The 9,638-nt window shown below is 32.4% G+C and overlaps 2 protein-coding genes across 3 annotated transcripts; both read left to right on the plus strand.

The window, feature by feature from the left end:
• The first annotated feature begins 214 nt into the window (after positions 1-214).
• LOC117934044 lies at positions 215-1,441 on the plus strand. The gene is made up of 4 exons (XM_034855635.1): positions 215-328; positions 668-892; positions 1,001-1,248; positions 1,360-1,441. Exons 1-4 carry the CDS (start codon positions 230-232, stop codon positions 1,391-1,393), a joined length of 606 nt encoding a protein of 201 aa, XP_034711526.1. The 5' UTR covers positions 215-229; the 3' UTR covers positions 1,394-1,441.
• A 213-nt stretch (positions 1,442-1,654) lies between these two features.
• LOC117934045 lies at positions 1,655-2,418 on the plus strand. 2 transcript variants are annotated; one of them, XM_034855636.1, is made up of 4 exons: positions 1,655-1,743; positions 1,817-1,886; positions 2,046-2,138; positions 2,240-2,418. In XM_034855636.1, exons 1-4 carry the CDS (start codon positions 1,667-1,669, stop codon positions 2,333-2,335), a joined length of 336 nt encoding a protein of 111 aa, XP_034711527.1. In that variant the 5' UTR covers positions 1,655-1,666; the 3' UTR covers positions 2,336-2,418. The 2 variants fall into 2 exon arrangements, 1 of the variants encoding a protein (XP_034711527.1); XR_004654414.1 differs by lacking the exon at positions 1,817-1,886 and having other exon boundaries at positions 2,240-2,413.
• Positions 2,419-9,638: the final 7,220 nt, after the last annotated feature.

The raw sequence follows: 9,638 nt of genomic DNA on the forward strand, positions 1-9,638 counted from the left end.
TAATGATATACTTGTGGAAGCATTGGGTACTCCTAAGTATAGTGGTCAAGTTAGGGCCAAAGGGAAGCACTACACACCTCGCCAATATTTCAATAGTGCTGCAGATCGTGCTGTCAGGGATTTCATAGCAGCATCTAAAGAAGAACAAAGAATATTTTAGGCAGAAGTGCTAGCAAAACTGTCTCAAGTAGGAGCTGTTACTCCCCAATCTGATGTTAACAGTTCAAACATGAAGCAAAAACAACTTCTCCTACCAGAAGCAGTGGATAAGCCAATCCGTAAAGTTGAAGATGTGACCCTACCAGAAGGAATAGAACCACAGAAGAAGGTATTTATTCAGTTAAGCTAATTTGATGACAAAGTTTCCTCTAATACGAGAAATAATTTAATTTAATTTTGTTGTTTGAATTGACTTCAAATGTTGGTGGCAACATATATGGTCTTCTTTGATGTGGCAACATATAATAGAATATGTCTAAATTATGGGTTGAGTTATATGCAATGGACTGAAATGTTATCATGCAAGTTTGTTGCAATTGAATGTAAATGAAATTGCATTTATCATTGTAATAGGAGCTATAAGGTGATTGATGATGATAATGCATTTATGTTAGTTTTGTATAAACCCACTAATATTGAAGTGATTATTGTGACTTGAGTTTTGTAGGTTAGAAAATGTGAGCTGGCCATAGGCACCAAGGAAAATATAGTGGCAGGTGGAACAATTATACTTGAATGTGGTCCCAACTATTTAGTAGTTGTTGATGCTCCTTATGATTCAAGTGCACCCCTTCCCATTCCTATTCCTGGACAAACTACTACTGTTGGGGCTGCAATTGGTTACCAAGTTTTGTGGCCAACTAATTTGGTCATCATCCGTACTCCCATCTTAGTAAGTAAATTTAATTACCAAACTTTATAGTGACTTCATATATATATATATATATATATATATATAAACTAGTTAATTTGATTTGTACCATGGTTCTTAATTGTACAGGCATCTAAGAAAGCAAAGAAACAAAAAGTAAATGAAGTTGAAGTCAAATCCAAGGGTGAAAAACCACAAGATATGAAAAATTTTGAGACATTGGTTGGCCTCATGCTGAGTACATCAAGAACACACCCTATAAACTTCCCAGATGATGTTTTTGGTGAGAATTTCAAGACCTTCATGATGAAAGAAGATATGGAAATGATAATATCATCAAAAGAAGTGTCATCCAATTGTATTTTATACTACATCTGGTAAGGGATTTTATAATTTTTGAGTGACTTTTCACAAGATTATGAGATAGAAGGTTATTTTCTAATGACCTATAATGATTGTTGATAACTTGTCATGTGGGTTATAATCAGGCATTTGCATAGAAAGTTGATTGATGCAAAGTAGGCCGAACGATATGTTTTTGTCAATCCAGCATTGGTCTCAAAAGCTGGAATAGGAGAGGGAAGCAAGGAAAACAAGTCAAGGGTTATTGCAGATCGACTAAAGAATACAAAGCATGCTGAATATATGCTTATTCCATACAACCCAGAGTAACCTTTTATCCTAAATATCAATATGGTGTTTGTAAGTTAGTTTGTGATGTTTGAATTTGTGGATACTATATTACAATTTTCATTTCTTTTCTTTAGTTTCCATTAGGTGTTAGTGGCATTGGAGATGAAGAAAATGATTGCATATTACCTTGATCCAATGGCCTGTCAACCATGTGATGATCTTAAGGACATAGTTAACATGTAAGTATATATTTTCTCCTATTTTAATACAATTGATAGTGTCTAAATAACATCTTTTTAATTCTTTTTGTAGGGCAATGAGAATCAACCCACCGGAAAAACAGAAAACATCAAAGAGGGAGCCAACTTGGGTGAAAGTGGTTGTAAGTACTTATTTGTTTAGATTAAAATATATTGCTTCACCACTTAATTTATGACAAAATTAGAAAATGGATGGTTATTAATATGATCATCAATAAGATGCTAAAGAAGTAAGAACATCATTCTAGTGTTTATTGCAATTGTTGATACTTTTCCCATAGTGCCCAAGACAACCAGGTAGTGTGGAATGTGGGTATTACGTGATGAGATATATGAAGGAAATCATTGCTAATCCAAACCAACTAACATCAAAGGTTTGCACTCAATTCAATTCATATGGTTGGTCATTTTACTATAGCATTTTTTTTTTTTGGTTAATTGAACTTAGTGAATTGTATATGTCACTCCAATTTAGTTTTGCGGGAAGAAATCATATAGTGAAATGGAAATTAATGAAGTTAGATCAGATTGGGTTATGTTAGTGACTCAGTTAATCATTACTCATGTTTGAAGGTACCTCTTATAACTTATAGTCTAATACAACTTCATATTCTTTTGAAGATGTAGTCAATATTTTGTTAATGTTAATTTTATAATGGATTTATTCACAATGATAATTTGTTAATGTATATCTTTGTACTCCTAGTTGGTAGTGTTTTCAATATGAATCATTTTGGGGGTTGCTCTATTATGATTGATGTATAGTTGGCATATTGAGAGGTGAAGCCAAGTAGACATGGTAGGTGTAACAACTTTTGTATATTTCCTCTACAAATTATTATCAGTTAGATTTGGAGAAATCCTACAATAGCATAGCTACAAAAATTCCTGCATGTCCAAGCTCATTTTCATAGAGCCTTTAGTTTCATTACATGTGCATGAATTAGGAATTTGTCTATTCTCTACAAAAGCATTTTTGGTCTTTAAGATTACTAGCTTTATAAACTTCTTTAATCTAAATTTATAAAGGTCTCCTACTATACTAATGGGCTTAAAGTCTATAATATCTTGTACTTCCATTTTCTTTTACATAAAAAATAGGAAGTTAGTTTAAGACTTCTCACAAATAAGCCTATGGAAGGAAATAGCACCTCTTACTAATTGGTTGTTAAATTGTTTATTATATATTCTTCAGGTTGTACAAAATAAGCCTATGGAATTTTGAGGTAACATGTTGTGGTTATTGTAAGTTTTATGAATCAATTCCATGTTTAGAGATCATTTCATGCAAGTTCCATATTTAGATAATAGATATCCTCATATTATTAAATGTTGATATACTAATACAATAAGAAGAACATAGATATTTTAACACAATTTTATAATTTTACATAAATATGTTAATTTACAATTTTATAATTTTTCGGACTTCTAGTTTTTTTTTTTTTTTTTCATTCCTTAGTTCCTTCTCATGCAAAACATCTAATGTCTTGTACAACCTATAAGAAGAATGAGAAGATGTTAATGGTTGAAGTTTCATAAATAAGATAAAAATCATACCAAAATAGTCAATGAGATAAAAACTTTTTTTTTTTTTTTCTGTTTTTAAAAAAAAATAGAATAAGAGTTCTAAAATATTTAGAAATTTGGTGTAATAAAATTATTGGAGTTTGTTGAGTTCTTTTGATATTTTGAAATTTATTGCAATGGAAGAAAGATATTTTGGAAATTTAAAAATTGGCATATACACATTTCATTTACAAAGTTGCTTCTTAACTATTTGTTAATACTAATAAATATGTAACCCTCTCAATTATTTTGTAGATTGAGCATCTAGAAAGTGAGTTACAACCATCCTTTTGCACTTGGAAGAAAAATGATGTAAAACTAGATGTAGTGAAGGTTATGAACAATTCAAAGTTGAAGAAGAAGTTGTAAAATTGTTGGTTTTAGTTGTTGATTATGTATGATGTTTATGGATAAATTGTAATAGTGAAAAAGGAAGACCATATTTGATACTTTTTGTCAATGGAGATTCTTAAATTAAGTTTTCATTATTAATTTAATTGTTGATAGAAAATTATAAAACAGGGCATAATTAGGACATTTTAATTTCTGGGCTATTAAAATTTTATATGAGATAAGATGACGCTTTTTTAAAGCGTCATGCTTTACTTGAATAAACAGAAGATGACACTTCTCAAAAGCGTCAAGGTTGATGTTAAAAAAACATGGCATTTTTTTTAAGTGTCAAGGTATAAAATGCTATACGATGACACTTATTATGAGTGTCAATGTTGCTCCTACAAATAAAAAAGCTATAAGATGACACTTACATTGAGTGTCAATGTTGCTTCTACTTATACAATGACGCTTTATTAAGTGTCAACGTTGCTCCTACAAATAAAAAGTTATAAGATGACACTTATATTGAGTGTCAATGTTGCTTCTACCTATATAATGACGCTTCATTGAGTGTCAATATTGATATGAATGAAATTATTAACATATGATGACACTTATAAAGCGTCAATGTTTCAAATAATGACACTTACTATGAGCGTCATGGTTGACGTGCAAAGAAGATGACGCTTCTAAAAAGTGTCAACGTATGCGATTTAAAAAGATGACAGTCTAATATATGACGCTTTTAAAAAGCGTCATCTTATATCTATCTTGACACTTAAAAAGCGTCATCTTTTGACATTTTCCTTGTAGTGTATCAAGTTAACTTCGTTTTCTTCTTAGTGGTTGATTTTATGGAATATTAAGTCTAACTTCTTTTCTCAATAAAAGGCTTTTTCTAAGCAATTAAAAAAACTCTTGTTCTTTTATTTATTTTAACATAATCCAACTATAGGATAACTAAAATATGATTGAAAAATATAAAATAAGAGAGAATAATTATATTCTAATTATACTCTATAAATAATATTAAATATTTTCTTCACTTATTAGAAAATAGTACTGAGCTCCAACATCATGAGATTAACATCCCAATGATTTTTTTTTTTATTTGTTAAAAATTCTTATCTTTCGAGGTACATAACAAAATTCCTTAAACACTTTAGCCCAATGATCTCATGTTGTTTTGTTTTAGTTTTTTTTATCCTTTCCCATCTTTTTGTAGGTCCTCCATAGCTTGGATTACTCTTTGTGAGAATTTACTCAAAAAGCCATTAAGAATCAAGTCCTTTCGATTTACTCTTTATGATAAAATCTTTTATCTAAAAATATTTTTCATAAAACGATAATTCTCTACTATGATTTTTTTAAATTTAAAATTATAAAAGACTTCAATTCTTATTAAAAATATTATTTATATTAATATTTTCTTTTGAGCTCTTTCTATTAGAATAAGTAATGACCGTGTAGACCCCTCATTTTGGTTCTAGAGGAGACTTATTCTTTCTGGTCACCTTTCGTTCTGTTTTCACCTTTTGGAAGGTGAGCTGTAATAAACAGGTGGCAAAAGAGGATATTCTGGTGGTAGGCTGTGAGGGTAAGACACTGTGGCAGTGAGATTTTGGTGTTTCTGCTGGCTGTTTTAGAGAAAGTAGTGGAGTGTCTTGGTAGCAGGAAGAGTTAGGGGGTTGTTAGAGGGCAGTAGAAAATGTCCTATGCAGGGATGACACGTATCAGAGGGGATACACTTTCCTTTCGGGGGTGTCTTGAGAAAAGGAAAAAGAAGGGGGAAGAGGATTTTATAGGGAAGTGATACGCTGGGTCTTGAGAGAGTTGAGGAAAAGCTGTCTAACAGAGAGAGTGAGCAGGTTGTGAGACAACCATTTTAGAGAGAGTAAGCAGGTTGTTTTTGAGAAGAAAAAGAGAGCAGCAAGAGAAGGGAAGCAAATTAGGAGCTCGATAGTTTTGTCCAGGTATGATTACAATATGCTTCATATTTTCCCATTTCACACTTTTCAACCCTACCTCCTGCTGATTTTGGGTTCATTTTGATGCTTGATTGTGGACATTAGCTACTGTGCATGCTTGTGGAATCTGAGACCATTTTTTTTATTTTATTTTATGTATTTTATGTCTGGTTCCACTCTGGCTTATTTGGCTTTGTTTATGAACAACTTGTGCATTTCACTTTTTATGAATAACTTGAATATGGATTCATCACTAAATCTGATTATTAAAGATCATGCCCCAACTTTCTTTTGATTCCACCCAAGTCTAGCTCATTGACAGTCCATGAAATAGGGCTAAGATTCGTTGATGTTTGGTTTGTTTGTTCGTTTATGCTCTGCCCCTGTTTTCATTCTTCCCTGTATTCCTCTGCTTCTGGTGTCTCTCGGTGAGGATACAAAAGCTATGGTTAGGCAGTCTTTGAAAAGTTTACATATTCCTGGTATCTATCACCATTTGGTTGGCATATTGGAGAAGTATTGCATTGGACCAGCATGAGATGGTAAGAAACTCTCAACTTAATTTGGAGCGATACCTTTGTTTTCATGCTGAGTACCAGAGTTGGGACTAGGAATTTGATCACTAACAAGAATAGTGAGCATTTTAGGTTGAATGAGGGTCCTTCGAGAATCTACGGATGATGGCCACTTGATTTTGGAGTTGGGGAACAAATTTTCTCACTGCTGATGATATGAGTGTCATACTAGTTGCAAAACTGAAGAGAAGATTGGGATGTGAAATGTGGGCAAAATTACATTTGACTGGCATGCATGTTGATAAGGGTATCAAGTTCCACTGGAGATCAGGTAGAGGTAGGTGGCCTTTCTAGGGGTTTTTAGACAGAAATTGTGCTTTCTAATAGGTAACCTAACCCTTGGACCCGACTCGGTCCTTCCACCAAGTCTCAACCTTGTTAAATGTCATAAATTCTCTAAGTTGAGGCTGCCTCTAGATTTATTTAGAAAGTTTGTATAAGGAAAGTGACAAATTGACTGATCATATTAAAAATATATTTATTTAGAAAACATGTGACATTTTTCTCATCATATTCTTCATATTTGTAAGAAAGATATGAAAAGTGTCCTAAAAATTAAATCTATTATTCACTCTACTTGGATAAGTATCCTAAAAATTTTCAATGCTAGTTCACATGCATTATATATCAACTTCTCGTTAGATTGCTAGTGCACCTCATGTGCCTCATCTTGCATCCTAAAAATTTTCATAATGAAATTGAAAATGCATTTTCATGTTATTTCCATTTCCAAGTCAAGACCAAATACATATTAAAATCAAACACACATATATAGCTAAAACTAAAAGGTTAAAGGGGCTTATTTATGCAGAACATCCAAATATCTTGAAACCTCTTCTTTTCTTTTCGTTTACTAAATGTTTCATAGAGAGAAAGTAGATCACCTCAACCTGTGATATGGGTTCTTCAAACTAAGTGTATTTTGTGTATTGGAAATTTCGGGTCAATCATAGCTCATATTCTTCAAATCCTCCCTTGTACACTTGCCTTTTCCAAATTGTTCGTGTTTGAAGATGGCTAAAGGAATTGGTAAGTGCATTTGAGGTGATGGATGATGGCAAACAATGATCAATTGTATTTTAATTTAATTTTTTATCCTTTTATTGGAAAATAAAATTGAAGCTTAAAAGTGTAAAACATTGTGTTTAAAATATTTGGATTGGTTTTTCATCAATCGAACTAAAGAGTAACAGTTTATCTTGAACACAGATTTTTTAGTCTTGTCTGATAAATCGGATTTCAATCACACCTCTGAATTTTCATGATTTTCCAAACAAATCTCAATCATTAGATGAGTTTCAAAACCCTAATACATAAGCTCTCTTTTGAGACATGGAGAGATGAGTGTGAGAGTAAAAACCTTTGGTTTTTGTGCTTTAAGTTTTTCTTACTATATTGGGGAGTGTTTGCCTTATGAAAAAATTTATGAGTTTCAATTGAAAATCAATTTTTGAGTAAAAACTCTTTAGTTCCGAATGGGTTGATTCATTGTGTTCTTCATCTTACCTCTCGTATTTCTCTCATATCTAACATATTGTGGTAAAATCTAAGATTCTTCCTTTGTGGACTCAAGAAAAGGCCGAGATCAAAGCTTGGAGTGGATTCTAAGTGTTTTCCTAAAGAAGAATGGTGGTAGTTAAAGCTTGAAGGTTCTAGGCAAGTGGTCCAGGAAAGAATCTTGGGCTAGGTAAAACCTTGTACTCAACTATTTTTTCTTCATAATGGATTATTTGATTGTTTGAGGCTTGTGGTTTTTTATCTTTTCAGAGGTTTTTCGTGTTAAAAAAATTGGTGTCATTGTCTATTTTTTCTATCTTGTCTTTTGATTCTCATTTCATGAGCTTATGATATTTTTCATTGTGTTATGGTGATTGAATTAATTGGAGCTTGAGCTAAAATGTGTCTATTGAATCTTTGAAAGAACAAGATATATGTTAGTTGTTGATTGATGATAAGGGGCATGTGAAAAAATGTTTTTATATTGATGCAATGTTTTATATATTAGGTTTGGGGAGTGTTGTCTCATTTGCATGTGACTTGCATTGAATAACTTGTTTAGGAGAGCGTTGGTGCATTCATTATTGCTTGTGATTTGCTTGTTTGTTCATAAGGTTGAAAAAGAAAATCATTGTATAAGGGAAAAATAGGGGAATTGTGAGCATTTATGAGATATCATCTCTAATTTTTTTTTAAAAATACCTATTCACCCCCCTCTAGGCGTTATCCATAAGTGAGATTCACCTTCAATTGGAATCAGAGTGAGTTTCAAAGCAAAAATCATTGTCGATCCTTAAATCTCAAATATGGAACCTCATCAAGAGGGTGCGCCTATTGGGATACCTCCCTTTTTAATTAGTGAAAATTATTCTCATTGGAAAGTGAGAATACAATATTTTCTCAAAATGCAAAGTGAAAAAGTATGAAATGCCGTTGAATTTGGTTGGCTTCCACCTAAGGTGTTGGATAGAGAAGGTAGACTAACAAATGTGATCAAGCTTAAATTGGAATGGGATAGAGGTGAAAATGAAGCTAGTGAGAACAATGCTAAGGCCATGTATTCCATCTTCAATGCCATTAGCATGGATGAATTTCGAAGGATTGCTACTTGTACCTTAGCTAAGAAAGCTTGGGACATCCTCCAAGTGACTCATGAAGGAACCAATGTTGTTAAAGTGCCTAAACTTCAAATGTTGACCTCTAGGTTTGAGATAATTAGGATGGAAGATCAAGAGAATTTTGGAGAGTTTCATGCAAAATTGATGGACATTGTGAATTCTAGTTTTAATCTAGGTGAACCCATCCCTAATTCTAAAATGGTTAGATAGATTCTAATACATCTTTTGGAGAGATTTATAGCAAAAGTCACCGCCATTGAAGAGTCTAAAGCTGTGGATTCCTTAAAGATTGATGAACTTGTAGGTTCCCTCCAAATCTTTGAAATGGCCCTTGTATCACCTAAGAAAGTTAAGGGAATTGCTTTAAAAGCTATTAAAGAAGAGTCTCTAAGTTCCAAAAGTGAGGATGATGAGAAAATGTTAGAAAATGAGCTTACTAAGTTTGCTAAAAAATTCAAGAAGTACATGAAATTCAGAAAACCCAAGAAGGAATCAAATGATGGTAAAAAAAAATGGAGGAACTCAATTAGAAAAAAGAAGTTGGAAAAAGATGTGAAAAAAGACTTGAAAATGGAGTGTTTTAATGGTGGGAGGAAGTGTCACTATGCATTTGAATGTCCTTCAAAGAAAAAGAATAATAAGGCCATGCAAGTTACTTGGAGTGACTCTGAGTCTAATCGAACAAGTGAAAATGAATCAAATGTATATGATGAACACACTAAATTCATAACCTTTGCTATAACTATCAAAGGGGAACCTCTCTTAAAAAAAGCTTCAAGTGAGTTAATTGAGTCAAGTGACTCCAATGATGA

The sequence above is a fragment of the Vitis riparia genome, chromosome 16, assembly GCF_004353265.1.
Source record: "Vitis riparia cultivar Riparia Gloire de Montpellier isolate 1030 chromosome 16, EGFV_Vit.rip_1.0, whole genome shotgun sequence".
Lineage (NCBI taxonomy): Eukaryota > Viridiplantae > Streptophyta > Magnoliopsida > Vitales > Vitaceae > Vitis > Vitis riparia.

Excerpts from the sequence above, each read along its gene's own strand:
- LOC117934044 (XM_034855635.1), top strand. The coding sequence starts at position 230 with ATGAAGCAAAAACAACTTCTCCTACCAGAAGCAGTGGATAAGCCAATC. Across the intron at positions 329-667 it reads GAATAGAACCACAGAAGAAG|GTTAGAAAATGTGAGCTGGC; the intron begins GTATTTATTCAG and ends TGAGTTTTGTAG. Across the intron at positions 893-1,000 it reads TCATCCGTACTCCCATCTTA|GCATCTAAGAAAGCAAAGAA; the intron begins GTAAGTAAATTT and ends TTAATTGTACAG.
- LOC117934045 (XM_034855636.1), top strand. The coding sequence starts at position 1,667 with ATGAAGAAAATGATTGCATATTACCTTGATCCAATGGCCTGTCAACCA. Across the intron at positions 1,744-1,816 it reads CTTAAGGACATAGTTAACAT|GGCAATGAGAATCAACCCAC; the intron begins GTAAGTATATAT and ends TTCTTTTTGTAG. Across the intron at positions 1,887-2,045 it reads CAACTTGGGTGAAAGTGGTT|TGCCCAAGACAACCAGGTAG; the intron begins GTAAGTACTTAT and ends CTTTTCCCATAG.